Below are 22,207 nucleotides of genomic sequence, written 5' to 3'. Positions count from 1 at the left end.
AAAGTCCCATTTATCTTTTATGCAACATTGCTGAATGTTAGTGATGGCCTACTGTCATCCAGACATAATTCATGACAGTAAAGCCACAGTATATAGCCAATGCTTAGACAGTAATATATACTATGTATACTGTATAATAGACTTCTTTGGGAGATTGCACAGTCTGTGTGCAAATGACCTTTTTTAAGATGGTTATATTTAATAAAATGTGACCATAACCATTTCTTTAGTTTAAGAAAAATCTGATTTGGGTTATTGGTAAAGTGTTAAAAAATAAATTCTGTATGTCTGTTTACCCAGATGGCAACCAATCAAACTTTATGCAAATGTCCCAAACAAAATGCTGCTTTCCCTCCACTCCCACATTGGCTGCACAGAGCTGCACTTGTGTTTCCACTGTAGGCGTTAGAGCTTTTTTCAATGTCAAAGCCCTTCTGGGAAGCAAAGTAAGGTTGTTTTTTTTTTGTTTTTTGTTTTTACCGTTTCCCTTGAAAGGCACATGAGTCCTATGAAATTTTAAGACAAATTAATTCAAAGGCCTTCATAAATCAGATGGTTGTTTATCCATAAAATATCAGTATAAAGTATCAGAAAATTGCTGTTACAGTTTCCAAAAATGTCTGTAGGTTGCATTTTCTAAACGACTGTCCAGAATGATATGATGCGTGCTGCATAGGCTGGTTACATGAAACAAGATTTAGCTCTGTTCACCCCCTTGAGCTGTCATATTCATCAGATTCTCTAGCTTCAAAGAAAATCAAGCTAACCAACATTTGACAGCCTATTGTACTAGTTTTTAAAGTACATGTTGCATGAAATAGTATAAAAATATGTGTTGAAATGGTTATTTTTATTAGATGTCCCCTGCATCTTCAAAATAGTTTACAGGAAGATTGTGAATGTTCCTCGAGGGAAAGAGATAACAAGGCCTGAAAAGAAGATGTCCCCCAAAGACATGTGCTTATTAATTTATCACAGAAGGAGCAGCTAAACTAGGCTAGGGCAGTGAGCTGCTGTTGCTGCTGATTCAAGGGCAAACACCAGCTTTACTGCCTTTTTTCCCTCCTCCTTACCTCACTTGCCCTTTCTTCTGTGACTTCATTAGTGTTTCTGCACGCAAACTGGATTCTGTTTGAGCAAGATAATTGCCAGTTTTCCTCATTTGGCATAAGAAAAATAAAAAACAAACAAATTGTAAAAATGATGCGCAGTCTTTGTGTGGATACACTACTCAATTTTTCCCGTGTGCTTTTCCTCTTCTTATTCTTTCAGCCATTCTGTTTAGCCATTCTCTTTACGATGCTCTTTTATTCTCTATAACTCTACTCCTTCTTTATTCCCCCATCTGTCTGTATCTTAGACTCTCAGCCTGACTTGACCTGCTGCTGTCTGCCTCCAAGAAATAGACTATAATTTCAAAGTTGTAAAATAAAAAAAAACTTTAACGTAAAATTAAAAATGTTAACTATCCGCAAAATATTTGATTTTGTACTAATAAATGACTGAATGCTAAATAATACTCTTCAACTCTAAAACTAATCTACAGATTAAGCTAGATAGAGTATAGTAGTATCTACTTGAGTCTTAGTAGGAAAATGTATTTATTTATATTAACATCTATTTATATGTAATCCTTCTATTCTGTTGCTTTATACACTTGCCATGAACAGTCTATGTAATAATTAGATGCTATTCAACCTTCAGGCTTTTTAACACAAAGGATAGTGCTATCTATGTATATATTGTTTTAAATTACTTAATATTTTTCTTAAATTGTACAAATTGAGAATAAAACAAATAATAATAATATTAAGTATCAAATTTGTAATTCTAGCAGCGAGAATCTAAATGACAGAGTATTTATTTCTCACCAAAATCCCTGCTCTCTGTTGTTGCCATTCATGCATTTTGCCCATTTAGAAGTAAGTCTGGTGGATAGTGAACATTATCTGCTAACAGCATGTCACTAAAATGTACAGATGAAGAAGAAGAAAACAAGTAAGTTATTACAACATTACAACAACATCCTTTTGCTGGGACAGGGTGTATTGTTAGGGTGGCTTAGTGCTACAAGGCAAATGAAAAGACTTGGCACTAATACCAGACAGCTTAAAATGTGCACATACAGGTTTTAGGTTAGCTTTCACACCACCTATATGTTTTTGATTTATATATGTTTTAATAGCTGTTGTATTTCCTGTCTTTGTGTTCGTGCTTTCTTTTACGGGCTCTCCCATGCAAACTGTTTATTTTTCGAAGCCCTATCTATTAATGTTTTGTATACTGAGACTGATACAGCTGTGTGTAATGTAAAAACACCTTAGCTGCTGGGATCAACATAATCACTAGCTGTGCTTAGCAGGTTTTTGATATGCTTCGTGTTATGCAGGTTCTTGCAAATTAGTTAAACATTACGAATGGCTAACTGGGCTCAAGGTAGCAGAAAATTAAAACTATTTCTGTGAGGTGACATGTTGTAAGTAGTGTCTGAGTAAACGAGTCTCAATTTAAAAGCCGCCACTTTGTGCTCAGTAACTCAGATTGCAAATCAGATGGCACAGAAAATGTTTAAGTATACACACCCTGAATGATAAATACCAATGTCTGATATATTTGATGAGTGCTTAAAGTGACGTGTCATCTTCATTCCTTCAGTGACAGACCTTTTTTGGGGGGTTGGGGTTGGTCATTCCAACACTATCGACTTAACAATCAATGGATACATGTAAGAAATGACTTGAGTCCAACGCACCTAACACAGTAGGTGTGTGTGGAAATATGAGGCCATAATAATGGTTTTATGGCAGACCATAAAAGTTGATAAAGTTTAGGGGATTCATGTTTCTTCTCACGTTTACCTTTTAAGACTTTCAGGAAGGAGAATGAAAATCTCTTTCCTGAAGATTTTTTTTCTTTGCATGTATGTATCGCATGTGTATTTTACATAGTTTTCTGTTATTTACCTTTTGTCTTATGTTATGTCTTAGGTCTTATGTTTCACTAAGTTTTAAGACTGGGTTTTTATTCTATCAAAATATTTACTTTAGTTTCTTTTTTTTTCTTTAATGGGATTAAGTAATATACTTGGCAAGAATTGTTCAGCGGCAAGGTTCAAGAAATTCGGAATAGATTTGTGAGGCAGTTGAGTCACGTAGACACCCAAGTTCCAATAAACTATTACACGAATTCACAGGAAATTTGTATCATTACCTTGAAAGGGAGACAGAAGCAAAGGCTGTTGTTGAACTTGGGGCACTGCAGTAAGGCCTACTGATCCTTAATGCAAGGTGCAGTTACTCTACCAGGTGGGCCACCAGGGCACAACAAAGGGCTTCTCTCTTTTTTAGTTTTTGGTTTAATATAAATGCTAAAAAAACTCCCAGGCACTTTGTTTTAAGTGACAATTAAAACACTCTATTTCTTATACCACTATTATGTTTAATTGAGAGAATAGAGTTGGGTTTTTTGTTTTTTAGATTGAGTATATGTTTTGTATGAGAATGAAGCCTTTTTAATTCTTCAGATTTTGACAAAGTCTATATATAATCTTCTGAAGAGCAAACAAAACCATTTTGAATCCAGGAAGCCAATCTGTGCAAGTATTTTTTTAAGCTCAGAAATTTAAGACAGTACATCATTGAGAATGAAAAACAGAACTACTGAAATGCAGGAAACAGGAGCAGTTTCTGGGTTTGTTCTTATGAAGAGAATTCCTGGCCCAGCTACTTCCTCCAACCTTCTTTTTGTCACCTTGTCCTTCCCTCATTTAGTTGGACCATGATAGTTTGGCACCTAATCAGACTGCAGAATTGAACCACTTTGATCTCTTTTATTCAGTAGATTTCACACCATGGTGCGCGTTGGGGAGAATTTGCTGATTTATTTATAATGCCCTGTGAATATTTTATTTTCATTGTGGTCATGGACTCTGTTTTAATGGAAAAGACACTGTTTTGCACATCAGAGGTTCAACTTAACAAGTCTTTTGTTCTCATAGTTCTTTCCTCTTTTTTTTGCTGCTGTTATCACTTGGACCATGTCAGTGAACTGTGTGGTCATAGTCATATTGTGGAACCTCTGATCTTTCTGTTCAGGTTTCATATCTATGTGAACACAGGTGCTGGCATACTGAAATGTGATACAAGTCACATGGCAAGGATAGAGTCACGATCCAGAATCTGATTCTCCCGGCAGGTGTAGTTGAACTGACTCAAATCACATGATTAGTTGTGACTATAGTCCCTGGAAAAAAAAATCTTGCCACCTTAACTCAGTTTCTGCAAACTCGTATTTTACTTCGAAAGTTCTGATCATAAGTGATTCATTTCAAATTTGTTTCTGTTCCTTCTGCACCTTAAGCTCAAAAACCAGAAATCCTCATAGTCAAACATTAACCAAGTCTTTTCGTTAGCAGTGTTTGACTTTCAGAGGGTGAAACAGTTAATTTAGCTTATCTTCTGTGCTTTCTTTAGCACATCAACTGACCGTGTTTATTCTAGTGAGACAATAAAGTACAATTGGAAAATGCCAGAAGACTAGCAGAGCCATAGCCATACGTCTGGAGGTTTATTAGATGCCAAAACAGTATGATGTTTTGGCATCTAATAAGCAAATGTGAAACAAATGATTCCAGTCATTTCATCCTCTATCGCAGCTGATGCGAGGGAAACAATAAGAATATGCCTGTTCCCAAATGACATGCATTCCGGTTCTTTACTGGACCACACGGTCCCTCCCAATTGAAATGTGTGAGCTCATGGCTTTTTACCGTCTTATTGTTTAGCCGTGTGTCTCTGTGTACACCTTTCTGGGTGTGTGTCTTTTTCTTTGAACACCTTCCTTCCTCGTTCTTATTCAGGTTTATTTTTCTCTCCTCAAACACTTTAAAATTTATCATGTTCAACAATGCCCCTTAATGTTTAGAAGGACGTTGTAAAATGTATATGGGTTTAAGACAATCAGATAGAAGCATACAAATCAGTTCTATTGCTGACCAAACACTGCAGAGATCTTTTAAAGTAAATTTTCATAGCAGGCAAGGCTTTGGTTTAGTTGGTTGTCTAATCTCTTGATTAGAGATTGTCCTCATCTGTCTGTTTCCTCTGTCTGACATTGCTCAAGTGTTTTGAACCTGCCTGTTAATGTCAAGCTTTTGGTTCTGCTATTGAAGCTTTCAGCCTGGTGAATTAATAATCATCTAACAATATTCAGAAACGGTAGTTAGGGATTGCATAATGACTTTGTTTTCCGGGAACAAAGCTGTGTAGCTTGCGGGCTCTGACCCAGTACAAGAGTTTTAGCTGCAACAGTGGGATTTTCTCTGGCTTTTAAAGAGGCTTAGCAATGCCAGTTCAGTTGGCCTTAGAAAAACTGGAGGCTGAAGAATCTCTTTATTAGTAATAACTGTGAGCAAACACAAGGGTACTGAAAGGTCAGTTTGATGAACTTAAGTAAAATATCCTATGTAGTCATTGGGAAAGCTTTGATATTAAATATCACTCTCTTAGTTTTTGCGGACAACAGTTCAGTAAGATGGGAACACTGGTACTCAAACAAAATGGCAGATAGGAGAGTAAGTAAAACTTGAGTCCCCAAACAGACCATATGGTACAAGAGACAATAATTATGTGTGCTGCCTTAAAAACCAAACTTGAAAACAGTTGTTTCTATGTTTATTGCAGTTCTTTTCTTCATCACAAGGAAACATGGCTGTGCCTGACAATTATAATATGCAAACTCTGTTTCAGCTGAGTCCCACAAAACCCAGAAATTCGATTCCAAGTAATCTGATGGTCGATTTAGGTTTTATATTAACCAAAAATGGCAAAGAGCTCATTTTATCGTTAGTGCTTAAGTCAGTGCACTGGAGTTTTTTCATGGTTTTCCTGATTTGAGATTGTAGCTTTCATAACATGGCACAGGGCTTTATTTCCATATGGTTGTTGCCAAGGCTCTTAAAAAGGTTTGTAACTGGCTCCGTTTGATGGTCTTACTTACATGATCCAGATGACTGTTTATGAGATTTAGGTACTTTTGTAATTTTGAAATCTTACTGTTTTTGCAAAGAGAGGCAAATCTTTTATCTGTCAGTATTTTCCTGTCGTGCCAATTTCTGTTCCTGTTTATCTCTACTACTGCGCTTCTCTTATTGTAGAACTGTTGAATCCAAGTAGGCCAGGTGGGTTGTGTAACACACAGCCAAAACTGTGAATAAGATAGGGAAGAAAGGAGTGAAATGGAAAAGTGCATTTATACACTGTTTTATTGAGTCTGGAGCCTAAATGGGTCTACCTGCCTTTCCTTTGCTTCATCAACATAAAATACAGTTTGTGGTACATATTTCCATACTATCCAGTTAAGCAAAAGTAAACTTTTCCTCCTAATATACTTTCAGACACGTACACTCATCAGCTAGATCTCATTTTGCACGTATTCTAACATGCAACCATGTCCTGTCTGGGCAAATAATAGTTCACATTCATACAATGGCAGTATTGAGACACACATGCACACTCTAAAGGGGCAGGAAGTCAATAGGAACACACCTAATATAGACACATTAAATGGGACTCTTTGTGCATACGGGCAGGCACAGGTCTGTAAGACACTATGGCACAGCTTTCCAGAACAATCTTTATTGGTTTAATTATTGTATTCAGCTCTCCAGCTGACTTTTAGACAGCCTGATATCTCAAACCTTGAAGATTTCATTAGCGAGCAAGAAGAGCAGAAAAACAGAATGGGGAGTGAAGAAACAGGAAAGAAAGGATTTTAATGAAAAAAGATGAAAAGAAAATGGGCTTGGAGCATAGAAAAACTAGAAGAAGAGAAGGGAAAACTGAAACTCGCTGTTGTGGGTTTTTATTGCTGCGATTCCAGCTTTGGTATTGGGCCCAATGCATCTTTCATCACTAGATAAGATAAGATAAGATAAGATAAGATAAGATAAGATAAGATAAGATAGAACTTTATTAATCCCTCGGGTGGGTTCCTCTGGGAAATTCGACTTCCAAAAAGCACAGCAACGACCGAAGTTACAGAATTTATATATATATATATATATATATATATATATATATATATATATATATATATATATATATATATATATATATATATATTACTAAATAACCATGAACATGCAATGTATGGATATAAAGCCTGAGAATAGAAACTGGAAGTGGAAAACTATAGCCCACATGAAGTAGCTAATTGTGTTTTTCAACACACCTGCGATTGGTTAATTAAAACGTTCCATCTTTTTTGTCTCCATCCTTATCCTGTCTTCTTCTGCCATTATCTCCTGTTCTTTTCCCCTCCATCTTTTTTCTCTTCCTGGTTCTCTTCTCAGTGCAGCTAGAAGGGAATCCTGTTCGAGGGATTAGCGGTCTGTCAATGAGGAACTACCGGCTCATCTTCTGCCACAACCTGAAGCAGCCATAGATGGTTCAGTGGTTTACTGGCTAGGGGAGGAGAGGATAGAACACACTTTCACTGCTACACGGTGAGTGCACACAAACACACAACACTTACCGAGCCACATCCGTAATTGAAGGGGAAAATAGACTCGGTGCATTTCTAAGCCATGATCACAGATCAGATGCACAGATGCACATCTGGGTTTTTTTAAGCAGTTTGGAACTTATGTAATACAGTCAACAGTGTGGTAAACTTGCCAAAGCGAGTTTATCATAATGTCTCATTGTCACACTTCCTTATAAACTATTTCTTAGATTTCATTTTATTATCTTTATGATTCTTGGTGCTATAAAGAGCCCAGATGTGAGGATACAAAGAGCACATCATCCTACAGCCAAGAATTAATTAGCTACAACCGATGAACTCTCCCAAGGGCTGTAAAATGAGCAGTCATTGGTACATGAAGGTATCCACTTAGTAATGCGAACAATCTGTTAAAGTAGGGTTAAACATAGTAGCTGTTGATATTGTAAAACAAACTGGATATCAAGAGAGTAAAAGAGAAGCACACTGAATATATGTAGCTTTATCTACTCATTACAAAGAATGCATTGAACGTATTTTAAATTATTAGTGCTGATATTTTTCTATTTTCACCTGAAAATCAAAATGTTTTAACATTGATGTTTGAAACTATTAAAATATGTACTCATATTGTATGTCATTTATATTTATATTGCATTGTATGTCATTATTGTAAACAAGGCCAGATTACTTGCTTACATTTAAAAGACCGCTATCATTAGTTACATAATACTGTAAGATTAGTTTCACTGGAACAAATTGAGATTACATTTCTGATAAACTGATGTTCCTCCCCCAGTGATGAGTGGACTGGACACCATCTGTCGATGTTTGCATTTAGATTACTCACCAAACAACCAACGTCAATATCAGACTTTTCATTTGCTTATTTTGCATTGATTTTCATCCCATCCTGAATGTCATCACCTCTAAAGAAGCTACAGAGGACCACAGAACACATAATATAAGACTGCAGGAAGCAAACAAAGCAATTTGTCATGCAACATTTGTTATAGGATAAAAACACTGGTACAGTATTACAAACTGAAAACCAGACAATTAGTCAGTAGCTATTTTGAATATTGACTACACATTTTAGTCAAAGAAAATTGGAATCTGAATGTTTGCAGGGTAAAGCTTCTCAGAAATGATTGCTTCTTTATTTATTGGTAAATTGATTATGCAGTCTTTGGAAGACTGTAAACAAAACTGACATGAGATGTCCTACTCCCCCACCTACCCTCTTTTTACAAAATCCCTTTGCAGGTCACTACCCTGTAGCTGTGGCCCTGCCCCCTCCCACTCACTGGCACTTAACAGTTAGTAAAGCCAGACAGTCCTGTATGTCCTGCATGACTGTTTACTGGCGCCTTTAAATAATTATTCTTGGTATCTATAAGCCCGCATGATCAGGGATGAAGATTTTATTTTTTTTAAGCCAGGCTGCATTCTGTCTTTCTCTCACATTATGTCTGATCTCACCCATTTCTTCCTTTATAAGACGTGAGGTCTTGGCGGGGTTGTGGTGAGGAGGAGGAGGAGCAGGCCATGAGGAAGAGCGTGTCTCCGTTGCCAGGCAACGAGGGCGGGAGCTCAGCCAGCACCACACGGGTTTTTGGTGTTCCTCTGGAGGATGTGACCCACACACACACAATCAGCGGCCATGAGGTTCCTGCACTAGTAAAAGATATTGTCGACTACATTGAGGAGCACGGTGAGTGACTGAGAACGCAGTTCAGTTCAGTTTAATTCAATAATAATAATAATAATAATAATGGATTGGATTTATATAGCGCTTTTCAAGGCACCCAAAGCGCTTTACAATACCACTATTCATTCACTCTCACATTCATACACTGGTGGAGGCAGCTACAGTTGTAGCCACAGCTGCCCTGGGGCAGACTGACAGAAGCGAGGCTGCCATATCGCGCCATCGGCCCCTCTGGCCAACACCAGTAGGCAAGTAGGGTAAAGTGTCTTGCCCAAGGACACAATGACCAGGACAGAGAGCCCAGGGATCGAACCAGCGACCTTCCGGTTACAGATGCGATTCCCAACCCCCTGAGCCACGGTCGCCCTAAATTCAGTCCTACATATTTGTTTAATATGCACATTGAAATGCATATCCTAGTCAAAAACGGGTCCAAGATTCCTCACAGTGTTACTGGAGGCTAAAGTAATGCCATCCAGACTTAAGTATCTGGTTAGATACCATATTTCTAAGATTTGAAGGGACAAGTACAATAATATCACTTTCTATCTGAATTTAGGAGCCGGAAATTGGAGGTCATCCAGGTCTTTATGTCTTTAATAAAACCTTGCAGTTTTGTGCGGTTTAACTGATTAGTGTGTCATCTGGCTTCAGGGAAAGATAGAGCTTGGTATCATCTGCATAGCAGGGAAAGTGTATACTATACATGTATAACGTAAACAGAACTGGTCCTAGCAAAGAAACCTGTGGAACTCCATAATTAACCTTAGTGTGTGAAGAATAGGGATGGGTATCGTTTAGGTTTTATCTGATACCAGTACCAAACCGATACTTTTGAAACGGTGCCGGTGCTTAAACAGTGCTCGATCCGGTGCTTAAAGAATGGAGAACACAAACTTTGTGCAAAAACCTCTTATGTTTTGCTGTTTTTTTGTAAAAAGATAACAATGTTAGCCTTTTCTGCAGCTATGGGGCATATATGGTATCACTCTTGGCTGGAAGCAGTGCTTAAACAATGGAAAAAACACCAATTTTGTCCAAAAACCTCTCATGTTTAGTTGTTTCCCACTTTTTCTTTTCTTTGGTTATTTTAGTATCTGCCATCAAACAAGAAGACAGCCGCATGTAACTACGACGGTGTTTGCTAGTTCACCTTACGTGCATTAATTTATTAACGTGGTTAGCCTACTCAACGTAAATTATCATCATCATCGGTCATCATTTCTGCTACACTGGCAGGGCTAGGGGCCAGGACTCTCCTCTTCGGGTTTTTGGGGGATGTTGCTAACTCTGGTCCCATAACAGGCACCACACCCGCAGTAGATGTGCACGGTGTGAGGTCTCGCAGCAAGCTATCAAATACGGTGCATTTCTCGGCTTTTAACAAAATGCTATACGTCGCCAGGTGTTTCATCAGATTCGAGGTGCTACCTCCTTTGCACAGTATCACCTTAAAGCACTTGCTGAGTTTGCATCTTTTGCTGTGAAGTACGGCCAGACTTTGACCGCTTCGCCTTGGGCATTTTTAATCTGTAGCTCTGCTCTAAAAGAATGTACGTACCTGGGCCCGCCTACTACGCTTGCAAAGGTAAAGTGATTGGCTAGAATCCAAAGTGTGTGACATCTTAGGGGAAAAAAAGCACCGAAATGTGCGCTGCTTTTCGGTCTGGTTACTACTCTTTATGTCAGAACCGATACCGGTACCCGTCCCTAGTGAAGAAGACTCTCTGTTACACCCCGGCCTAGGCAACCGGGGTGCAACGTAGAAAAACAAAGATAAGGAAAATAAAACTACGAAGAAAAACACTAAGGCTCTCCACCAAAATCCCAAAACGAAAGTGTCTCAAAATGAAAGCACCAAACTATTTACAACACGGGGGAGATCGCGACCATGACACACTGAAACACAGGGTTTAAATACCTAGAGGGAGCAATCAGGAAAATGGACAACAAGAGGGAAACACAGCTGGGGCAACTCAGAACTGACGAGACAGGGAAACATAAACTGAAAAGACTAAGATAACACAGACTTTCAAAGTAAAACAGGAAACATAACAGTCACGCCAAAAACAACACACTGACAACACCGAAACGTAACAGTTCCCCCCACCCAAAAATCAAACATTTAACACCAAGTGAAAAGTTTGATCCAGACAGACGAAGCCGATGAAGGCTGGAGCGGTCCCACTGACCCTCCAGCAGACGACGAAGGCTGGAGCGGTCCCACGGACCCTCCAGCGAAGGCGGATGAAGGCTGGAGCGGTCCCACGGACCCTCCAGCGACGACAAAGGCTGGGGCGGTCCCACGGACCCTCCCCTCAGCGAAGGCAGACGAAGCTGATGAAGGCTGGAGCGGTCCCACTGACCCTCCAGCAGACGACGAAGGCTGGAGCGGTCCCTCGGACCCTCCAGCGAAGGCGGATGAAGGCTGGAGCGGTCCCACCGACCCTCCAGCGAAGGCGGATGAAGGCTGGAGCGGTCCCACCGACCCTCCAGCGACGACAAAGGCTGGGGCGGTCCCACGGACCCTCCAGCAGACGACGAAGGCTGGAGCGGTCCCTCGGACCCTCCAGCGAAGGCGGATGAAGGCTGGAGCGGTCCCTCGGACCCTCCAGCGGAGACGGACAGCTGAAGCGAAGGCAGACGAAGATGATGAAGGCTGGAGCGGTCCCACTGACCCTCCAGCAGACGACGAAGGCTGGAGCGGTCCCTCGGACCCTCCAGCGAAGGCGGATGAAGGCTGAAGCAGTCCCACGGACCCTCCAGCGAAGGCGGATGAAGGCTGGAGCGGTCCCACGGACCCTCCAGCGACGACAAAGGCTGGGGCGGTCCCCGGACCCCCCAGCGAAGGCAATCCCGGACGAGCCCCCATGTGTTACACCCCGGCCTAGGCAACCGGGGTGCAACGTAGAAAAACAAAGATAAGGAAAATAAAACTACGAAGAAAAACACTAAGGCTCTCCACCAAAATCCCAAAACGAAAGTGTCTCAAAATGAAAGCACCAAACTATTTACAACACGGGGGAGATCGCGACCATGACACACTGAAACACAGGGTTTAAATACCTAGAGGGAGCAATCAGGAAAATGGACAACAAGAGGGAAACACAGCTGGGGCAACTCAGAACTGACGAGACAGGGAAACATAAACTGAAAAGACTAAGATAACACAGACTTTCAAAGTAAAACAGGAAACATAACAGTCACGCCAAAAACAACACACTGACAACACCGAAACGTAACACTCTCCATTAACATTAACAAATTGAAGTTTATTAGAGAGACTCAAATCACTGCAGTACCTTTAACATGCTCTAATTGCTAATAATTAATAATCGAATGCTGCACTGAGGTCTAGCAGGACAAGCACAGAGATGAGCCCACTGTCATCGACCATAAGAAGATCATTTGTAACCTTCACTAATTCTGTTTCTGTACCTCTACAAATAAACAATTCTTCTTCCGATGATCTGTTAGCTGTTTTAAAACTACGCGTTCTAGAATTTTTGAGATAACAATAAGGTTGGTGATTATTAGCCTTTAATATAGCCTATAATTAGCTAAGACAGCTAGGTTAAGTGACAGCTTTTTAAGTAATGGTTTAATCACTGCCACCTTAAAGGCCTCTGGTACATAGCCCAGTAATAGGGAAATGATTTGGAGGAAGTAATTATTGAAATTAAATCAGAGGGAAAGAGTCTAAATAATTATTAATAGTACTGAAAGTAGCTTAATTCTTAAATGAACTTAAAATAGCCAGAGGAAGGTAGCCTAGTTACAGACATTCAGTGTGTACAAAAGAAGCAGAGAAGTTCTTGTAGGGATAAAGCTCCTCTCTAAATCTTCTGTGATTAAATTATAAGAGGTTCCTTAAATTTTGCATGTGGCTGAAGCAGATCTTTCACCTCATTTCTTTTTGGTAAGGATCAGCTGCATCTCCCTCAGTTAAAGTTATGAGTCATATTTACATGGAACGTTTAATTTGTAGCAGGATACAGGCATTACATAATCTTACATAATTACCACTAATGTTAGTTTACTTAATGTAGAAAGAACTCTGCGGCTGATGTCAAAATCCTTTTATTCCGTTTTAGCTGTAGTTTGACTCGAGGGGTTGCACCTGTAGGTCATTCCGCTTATTTAACTAAACACGTCGAGCCAAAGATTTAAACAATTTCTCAGCACAAAATGTTGGATGTTCAGCTAAATCAGATTCTGTGATGTTTCAGTCCTGCTTTTGTTGAGCTACAGTATCTTACATCATGATAAAACCAAAATATGTTGTTTGTGGGATCCAGTTTTTGATAAGATAAATTCTGAAGGCCCTGGCAGACAGCTCCACGGCTGGCTTCCTTCTGTTACATAACACTTCTGTCAACTTCAGCCTCACTTGTGAAAACAGAAGAGAGTGAGGAGAGTAACCTACCAAGCGCTCGCCCTGGATTTTCCTACAACTCCCTAGAACATTTCTGTATGAGCATCACAGAACAGCAACTTCAGTCTTCTGTCATGTTCTTACAAAAAGGAAGTTGGCAGTTAAGACAGCTCAGTCTGAAAGATGAGAAGTAAAATGCCTGACTGTTTCACTAGCCAGATCCAAGTTTTGTTTTTTGTTTTTTTAAACTATCCAAATCTGAATTGGGCTTGTATATTGGTTCTGATTAGATTACACTATCAGTACTTGTTTTATAGCTCTTTAAAACCTCAGCCAGATAGTCTTATGTATGCTAAAGATATGTTGTTGGTTTGACCCTTGTTATATCAATTAGACACTTGTATGTCGTTACCCTTACTGTGTGCAAAATTACTTCACATGAGATAAAAAATTGCAGAGCATGTAAAGATCAGTTGATGTACTTTGTATCATTAGAGATTGAAAAGCAATTCCACAGCTGTAAATATATCCCACATAAAATGAAGGAATTGCCTGAGAAGACAATAAATGGTTTAAAGTAATAAAAAAAAAGATTATCAGGGAGCATCCTGATCATTTAAGTAGGATTCATCTTTGATAGAGATCTTACAAAGCAGGTCAATGGGACGCTGGACACGCTGGATACATTTTCACGTTAAAGTAAATAAGTGTTGAATAAATACGCTTTTTCTGGATCCCCAAAAGTTGTCACTGAACTTTTTTTAAACACTGCTGAAATGAAGTACCACTTCAAATTGTTTCCAGTGAAGCAGGTTGGTGATTTGTGTAACTTGGGGGCTCTTTGACTACATGAGGTTATGCAATAAGTCTCCAGGGTCTCTGCTGGTGCAATAATTAGAGCGGTGCTGCCTGTCAGGAAGTTACTAAGACAGTGAAAAGGCCTCCGTCTCTCTGGGATGCCTGGTAGTAGTTGAAGCAGGAAAATGACGTGAAATGTCAATTTGATAGAAGACAGTTGCCAAAAGCTGAAAACATTAGAGGCATGTCTGAGCAAATGCCCAGTGTTTTAATGGATCAGCAAAGACAGAGAGACCGTTTTATTTTATTTTAGTGTAACTCTGCTGTCACTCGGTGTACCTCTGGTGTTCTTCATGTAGACGGCTTTGTGGAGATATAAAAGGGAGCAGGTCCCACGGGATTCCTGTCATCATTTGGACTTAGTTGATTATCTTGCTTGTTAACAGATAAGAAACTGGAGAGTGAGGCTATAATCAAATGTAATCCACACATCAAACCATTACCACTTAAATATAGTTTGAAGCATTTCGTGTGTTTTTTTTTGTTTTTTTCCTCCACACCATATATTTGTTGTGTTGTCAAAAACGGATCATTTTCGCACATTTGTGATAGCGATAAGTCATCAGATCTAGAACACTCACCACTAAACAGATGTTTTCAGGTGAAAATGCATGCAGTCAATGTATTTCTTTGGAGCTTTGCTTTTAATGCATTTATCAAATATTCCCCTTTTCTTTTGTTTGTATATGTTTCAGTACATTTTTTGGCAAATTTGTATAAACAACTTACAACTTACACGCTACTTCAACAACTTACAAGTGGTTGGTCAGGTAGCTGCAACCAAGTAGTTGTTACACATCCAGAAAAAGAACCAAAAATCTTTTGCAGCAGATTCATGTGACATCGCAGTGCATAACATCAGGATATTGTTTTACAAGATCAACTGATATGTTTGGTAAACAAGGGGGAAAAATGTTGGTTATTCTAAAAATGTCCTCTAAAAAGCCTTGACAAGATTTACAGATTGGTTTATCTTTTCTGTCACAAACACATGTGATGCTGCCTCACATGCGAATGATATTACAGTATGGTCATGCTTTTTCTGATAGATAAGGGAAGAATCCACATAACCAAATGTTTTTGCACACACACACACACACACACACACACACACACACACACACACACACACACACACACACACACACACACACACACATCACTGTACTTTCTTTTGTTCATCTTATATAAGTTGTGTAACAGTGAAGGATCTGAATCATTCTGCATCAGCAAAATTACAGTACTCGGTTAGTTTTGACTTCCCTTACAGGTTGGTAATTTTCAATTCCTAATTTGGAAACTCTAACATGACCAAGCTGTATTTTGTTGCATCTTTATGAGTTATTATTGTCAGAAAAACATGCCCTGTGGGGGGGGGAAGCATATAAATCTTCACTGTTTTAAAACACCAATGACAATATAATAGTATTCCTGGTGCTAAACCTGGTTGTTACACTTTACAAGGTGACAATAAGCATGTTATTACAACATCGGTTTTGGACTCTGTAATGCCTGATTTTGTTAAAGAGTTCTCTGACAGACATGAGCTTGTGAATGGGCTCATTGATTGGATCCAGTGTCTCTGTTTCTCTCTGCTTTTGATATCAACTACTAAAAAATTTACTTACATGCAAAATTAATCCAAAGCAAGCAAACCAAACTACAGAAAGCAAGACTGTCACCTAGTAGGTATTATAACTTGCAAAACTACTGTAATGCCTGGCATACCTTCCTGATCACCTCTACAAGAGGACTTAATTTGACAAACCTTTAGCTGCAAAAAAGTGTGCCACACCTAAGCTACTGCCAAGACCTCTAAAGACCTAAGCATGCAAGCAAACACCTGTTTGTGAACCACAGTAGGGCTTTGATGAGGTTATCTTAACAATTATGCAAATATGAGAAAGGTGTGATTGTTATATAATAAATATAATTTTTAAAAATCCTGGTAAAAATGAATAAGCAAACCAAGTTAACCAAATACTGAAAATTGAACTGTATATTAACATGAATGGTTTTGAAGTAGTTTGAGTTGATAATTAACATATTCATAACTGCTGCTATGTGTGTCTTTAGGTCACCTGGACTTTGAGGGGCTCTTCCTGGTTAATGGCAATGCAGAGCGAGTGGATTGGTTGCGTCAGCGCTATGACAGTGGTGAGGAGGTGAAGCTAGAGAAGGAGGCCGATCTGGCGTCCGCTGTCAGTTTGCTCCGACTGTTCCTGCAGGAGCTTCCTGAGCCCGTTATCCCAACGGCTATACAGGGACGTATACTACAGCTCTATCAAGGTGTGTGACCGTGGCTGTGTTTCCTCTTCTCATGCTATTTTACGAATTTCTTCTACACTCAACCACAGTCTGTTTTTATCCAGTACAATGCAGTTAACCTCCTTTTTCACCCGGTCCTCCTAAAGTCCGGTTGGAGCTTTGAGTTTGTTCTGCTCAGTCCGTAAATGTACTTCCTATGAAAAGAGTGTTGACCATAGCTGTTATAAAAACAAGCGCACACTCTTCTGCATCATTTCTGGGTCTTCATCCAAGTTGATTTTGTTTTAAGCTGTTAAGGCTGTGCCCATGTAGGCTGATGCTGGTTATATAAGCTGTGAGTACACAGTACGGTGGTCTGCATGTAAGGAAAACTGGCTGAAACAAACTCTTTCATAACGAGAACCTGAATTATCTCTATGTTTGCATATCTGCTACGCTGATGCACAGCCTTTATCTTTTCCTTTCTTCATTCTTTCTGCCTCTGCTTGTCCACACTCTTCTCAAATTCAAAATCTAAGGTTGTGTTAACAATGTCCCAGAGAGAACTGCTGTCTTATTAATTCTTCATTTTTGAGGGATTTTGTGTATTTGGGTAAAAAATGATTGAAAGGCATGGGTTTCATTTCCCTTTTTTGTTTCGGCTCTTTGGCCTGTCCTCTTTCCCCTCTGTTTTTATCACAGATAATCTGCTCTAATCCCCTTGTCACAATGATGGTTGTTCCGGTTGCTGTCATCCAGATTATAGTAGAAGACTGGCTGTGTGTTTGTCGAGACTCCTTGTCATGCCATTTATTTCTCAGTGTGTTATATTCTGTAATGGCACCACTGCACTTGAAAAAGGATTGCCTTTTTTGCACATTTTCCTCTCTGTCGCCCTCCGTCTCACCTAGTTTCACCTCTCCCAGAGGTGAAACTGAGCATAATGTTATCTGTGTGTGCAGTTTCTCTTGATTAGATTTTTTTAAGGCTATCTGTGAAGGACCAAGAAGGACCCGATAACCCATAATTCACCCCACATTATCATTAGTTTTGAGAACAAGCTCTAAAAGCAACACAGACTACAACAGAAATTCTAATAGTGATTCTGAAATAAGAGCTTACACCCTTTTCAACTAAAAATAAAATAATTACATAAGAGATCCTGTCTGTGGGGTCGAGCTCTCGCCAGCTGTGCTTCATAGCAAGTACGACCTGCTGGTTCTCCCGGGAGCTGGTTTGCACAGTCCATCAAAAACCTAACGTTGTTTGATGATTTTAAATTGGCCATAGGTGTAAATACTCTTAGCCTTGTTAGACCTGTTGAGCTGTCCAGGGTGTCCCCTGCCTCTCGCCTAATGAGAGCTCCAGCCCCGGTGATGGTGAAGCGGAAGTGGTTAAGCAAAGAAATGAATGTATATTGGCTTAAGTAATGATATCCGGTTTTTCGTCTTCACATTGCTAGATTACGACAACGAAGAAGAGGTGTGTAGAAATTTGAAGTATCTGCTTCAGGATCTTCCCCAGTTGAACTACGGTCTGTTGCGTTTCCTGTGCCGCTTCCTGGCTAGCGTGGCGTCACTTCAGCAAAAGAGCTGGAACGTCGGAGCGCTGGCCGCCGTCTTTGGACCCGACATCTTCCAGTAAGATTCTTCTGCAGTTATTTAAGAATTTCGAATCGTAATTTTGATCATTGTACACAGCTACCGTTTCCATCTTACAGATGTTTACTTTTAACTTAATGAGGATGGTGTGGATATGTCACTAGTATATATTCAGTACTACATTACTTGTTTTAGAACTCCTGCTGCTTGTAGGGATGCACCAATACCACTTTTTTGGAAACGAGTATGAGTACGAGTACTTGCATTTCAGTACTCGCCGATACCGATACCGAGTACTTAATAAAAACATGATTTAAATTTGCAGGGAACAGCTTTAGTCCTATAATTTAACAAAAAACAAACAAACAAGGGAGTAGTTTGGAATTAAGAACATTTATTTAAAATGAAAAGCATGTTGTATGCAACATATTACAGAATAAATAATTATAAAAAAACAAAATTTAATTTTAAATTTGTTCGTCTGTTTCTCTGTTTAGAAGTCTCACTAGCACAGTCACAGCTGGGATGACATCAGAGGCTAGTGCGTCGTAGCTGCTCACTTTTTTAGTTAGTTCCTCAAAGGGGGCGAGGATGGCAACAGTCGTCTCCATATGAGCCCATTGGTGAGCGGTGAGATAGTCAGGGAGTTCGTGCTCGGACACGCCCAGCACTCGCTTTTGCTAAATGATGGACTGGAGCATGTAATACGTGCTGTTCCAGCGCGTCTGTACGTCCTGCTGCAGTCTCTTTATTGGTTGGTTGAGCTGTCCCTGAATGTCCTCGAGGCGGGAGTAGGCTAAGTCGGAATGTTTAAAATGCCCAACTATTTTCCGTCCCACTGCTATAGCATCAGCTATGCTCCTCTGTGCTAATAAGCGTGGGTAAACTCTTTGTACCCGTTGTCGTGTTGGGATTTTAGGTGCTTGATTAAATTACTTGTGTTAAATGCGCTACCTTTAGAGCCTCCTCTGGACAATTTCGCTGAGCACAATTTGCAGTCCGCCTTTGTTTTCACGTCTTCGTTCACTTTGAAATAGTTCCACACAGCTGACATGTCTCGCCTCGCTTTCTCCCCGCTCTGAGCTGCAGCTGGGGCCTGGGGGCGGGCACTCGGCGCCTGTGATTAACCCCTTACATGCCGCTCAAACATAGACAGGTCTCAGACCGTGGTATCGGTCCTCGGTATCGGGGGACTTTTAACAAGTAGGAGTACTTTAGAAAATGTGGTATCGAGGCCGATACCGGTATCGGTGCATCCCTAGCTGCTTGTATTCAAAAGCTTCATTGTTACATCTTCAGTGGAAATGATTAATCAAGTGCAAATTATCAGATTATAAAGCTGTAAAGTCCGTGGAAGGAAACTCTTGAAGCCATATACCACATCACATTTAATGAAGCCACAGAATGGAGTGACAGCTGAATATCTATTTTTTTTAAAAGAGTGAAAGAAGTTTTTATTTTTGGCACTTGCAGGAACACGTTTACACAGAAGTTAAAAAAAGAGGGGTGTTTATTCTCATGGGAGTATTATTAATCTCATGGGAAGCAGTGTGCAGCCAACTCAAACTTTTCTGTCATTTTCCATCTGCAGTCTGTCAACAGAAGGAGAGGACCTTCGGGACCAGGAGTCTGTCAGCAGAGTCCTGGCAGAGCTGCTGGACAATCAGGAGGGCTTGTTTGACTCAGAGGACGATGATGTCTCCACCACCAATGACTACAGCTCCATCAATGAACAGGTTCGACCCATCTCTCTTACACCATGCCTCTCAGTATTGTTGTTTCTGCCTTGCGTACTGTCGGTGTCCAATAATATGACAATAATTAGCATAGCAAACTTTCTACACTTGATTTTGCAAATGCTTTTGAATTTATTAATGACTGTGAATGGTGAAGATATTGTAAATATAGCTTGTGCTGTCGTAGCAAAACATTTTATCACAGTCCACAGAGAGGTCGTCTATTTTCAAGCTTACTCGTTAATGCAGTTTTTGGTGTTTCCAGCCCACACATGTCTTCCCTCCTGCTGTAACAGATTATTTTCCCCCTGGGATCAATAAAGTCTTCTTCATCTATTTTTTGTTCACCCCGGTCATTCTCCCATAGGGGTCTTTGTAGCTTTTCTTTTATCCTCAAACAAACACAGTCTCTAAATCTAGAGAGTGATGGTAAATGCCTTCTTAACCTGATATAATAATTAGAAATCTGCAAACAAAAACAAAGTACAAAACAATCAAATGGAAAAACAAGACAAATTTAAAATTTCTTGCCAAGTTATTTGCAGAAAATAAAACTTTTGTAAAAAAGTTAATTTATTGGCATCAATCGTTACATATGAACAAAAGCGTGCTTTCACAAAAGCTGTTAGATTCCTCTTTGTCTTCCTCCTCTTTGTGTTTTCTTCGTCCTCTCTGGTGGCATTTGGCTGTAAAATGTGGCATTTAACCGTGCCAGGGTCAGAGGGGAAGTTTTTCAGCGCTGACGCACAGAGATAGCAGTCAAATCTTATGAAAAGCGAAAGATGAAATTTATAAATGTCACCCAACAGCATAAAAGAATTTAAAAAGGCTTGAAGTGATTGTTCCATCTAACAAGCATGTTCTGTCTTGCGCTGGGGTCTTTTTTTTTTTTATAAATAATTAAATTTTGTTGTTGGCATCAGCAGCAGTAAGTTAGATGTAATAAATGATCAACCTTAAAGGCTAACGTGAGAATAACAATTCTGCTTTATTTTGACTCCAGTATTAGAAATCTAGAAGACATCACATTAACTGATTCAAACCTGTTATGTACAAAAACTACAGTGTGTCTAACTGGAGTTATTAATTAGCTAGAAGATCAGGCTGAAGTTTTGCTGTAAGGAAATGTAAATAACACTGATACCAGCTGTACCCACTTCCTCTTGGTAATGTTGAAATGTAAGCAGTGGCGTTTAAGGAAAACAATACAGCATTTTTCTGTAAACAAAATTTTTCTCCGAATGATCTTGGTGTTCCCGCCCAAGGACAATGGCACACCCCTGCATACTTTACACAGAGCATTACAAGAATGTAGTTTTATAGAAACACCTGAGCCTAAACCAAACATTTTCCTCCGCTTTCTAACAGCTCGTTCTCTTTGCTGTCGTGCACAGTACAAAGAAAGGCGTAGTTAACTTTTAACTTTACAGTGCCCTTGTGCTTTTGTGCGATAACAAAAATACAACAATAAAGAGGCAACCCTTGATCAGTATCTCAAATGCTGTGCTACTTTAATTTAAGAGTACGTTGTTTGCCACAGCAGGGACTCTTTAAAGATAGCCTAAAAATGTTGGAGTGAAAGGGCAGCCTGTCATTGTGAAAGTATGACCACAAAAAGAAAAAGAGAAACTTTGCTATATATCTACATTGTGTCACCTATTCAAAACCTTTCAGCTACTTGCTTTGTTTGCTCCCCTCTCCTTATCTTTTATTCTTCGCTTCACACAGTTAGTGTGCTCTTAACCGAACCACTGCAGACTTTGCTTCCACTTGCCTCGTAATATTGAGTCCTTGGAGTTATTATCTGCCAAATCCTTCCTTTTATTCAAGGAAAAGTTTAAAGCCTTTGCCTTGCGAAAGACAACTAATTAGATTGTAATTGCGCTCTAAACAACAACAACATAAAGCACAAGTTCTTTCAAGCAACGTCATATCATTCCCTCTGTTAGCTGTTGACCTCGGTTTTATTGTCTGATTTGTCAGATGAATGAGACTATAATCTAAGAGAGGAGGTGAGAGCAGATGAAGAATGAGAAGACAGAAGCAAATCTGTAAAGACATTTCTGTGCACTGATCCATGTGTCTTATGTAATAGAGAGGGCAAAAAAGTGGGTGGTTTGAAGAAGGAGGGGGAGAGAAAGCAGCCAGGAAGATAGGGGAGAAATGACAAGAGTGC

The 22,207-nt window shown here is 39.7% G+C and overlaps 1 protein-coding gene across 7 annotated transcripts in view; it reads left to right on the top strand.

Annotated features, from left to right (window-relative positions):
• fam13b (family with sequence similarity 13 member B) overlaps nt 1-22,207 on the top strand; it is a 70,222-nt gene that overhangs the window by 9,885 nt on the left and 38,130 nt on the right. For 6 of the 7 annotated variants that reach the window (XM_026182321.1, XM_026182301.1, XM_026182340.1 and 3 more), the window contains exons 2-6: nt 7,352-7,504; nt 9,005-9,217; nt 16,524-16,736; nt 18,157-18,334; nt 19,887-20,031. In XM_026182321.1, coding sequence (XP_026038106.1) covers nt 9,052-9,217; nt 16,524-16,736; nt 18,157-18,334; nt 19,887-20,031 — 702 coding nt within the window. In that variant the 5' untranslated portion in view covers nt 7,352-7,504; nt 9,005-9,051. The remainder of the gene's footprint in view (nt 1-7,351; nt 7,505-9,004; nt 9,218-16,523; nt 16,737-18,156; nt 18,335-19,886; nt 20,032-22,207) is intronic. The other variant, XM_026182309.1, reaches the window with a different exon arrangement.

This window comes from Astatotilapia calliptera, chromosome 2, assembly GCF_900246225.1.
Source record: "Astatotilapia calliptera chromosome 2, fAstCal1.2, whole genome shotgun sequence".
Lineage (NCBI taxonomy): Eukaryota > Metazoa > Chordata > Actinopteri > Cichliformes > Cichlidae > Astatotilapia > Astatotilapia calliptera.
This window is presented reverse-complemented; position numbering and strand designations above follow the sequence as displayed.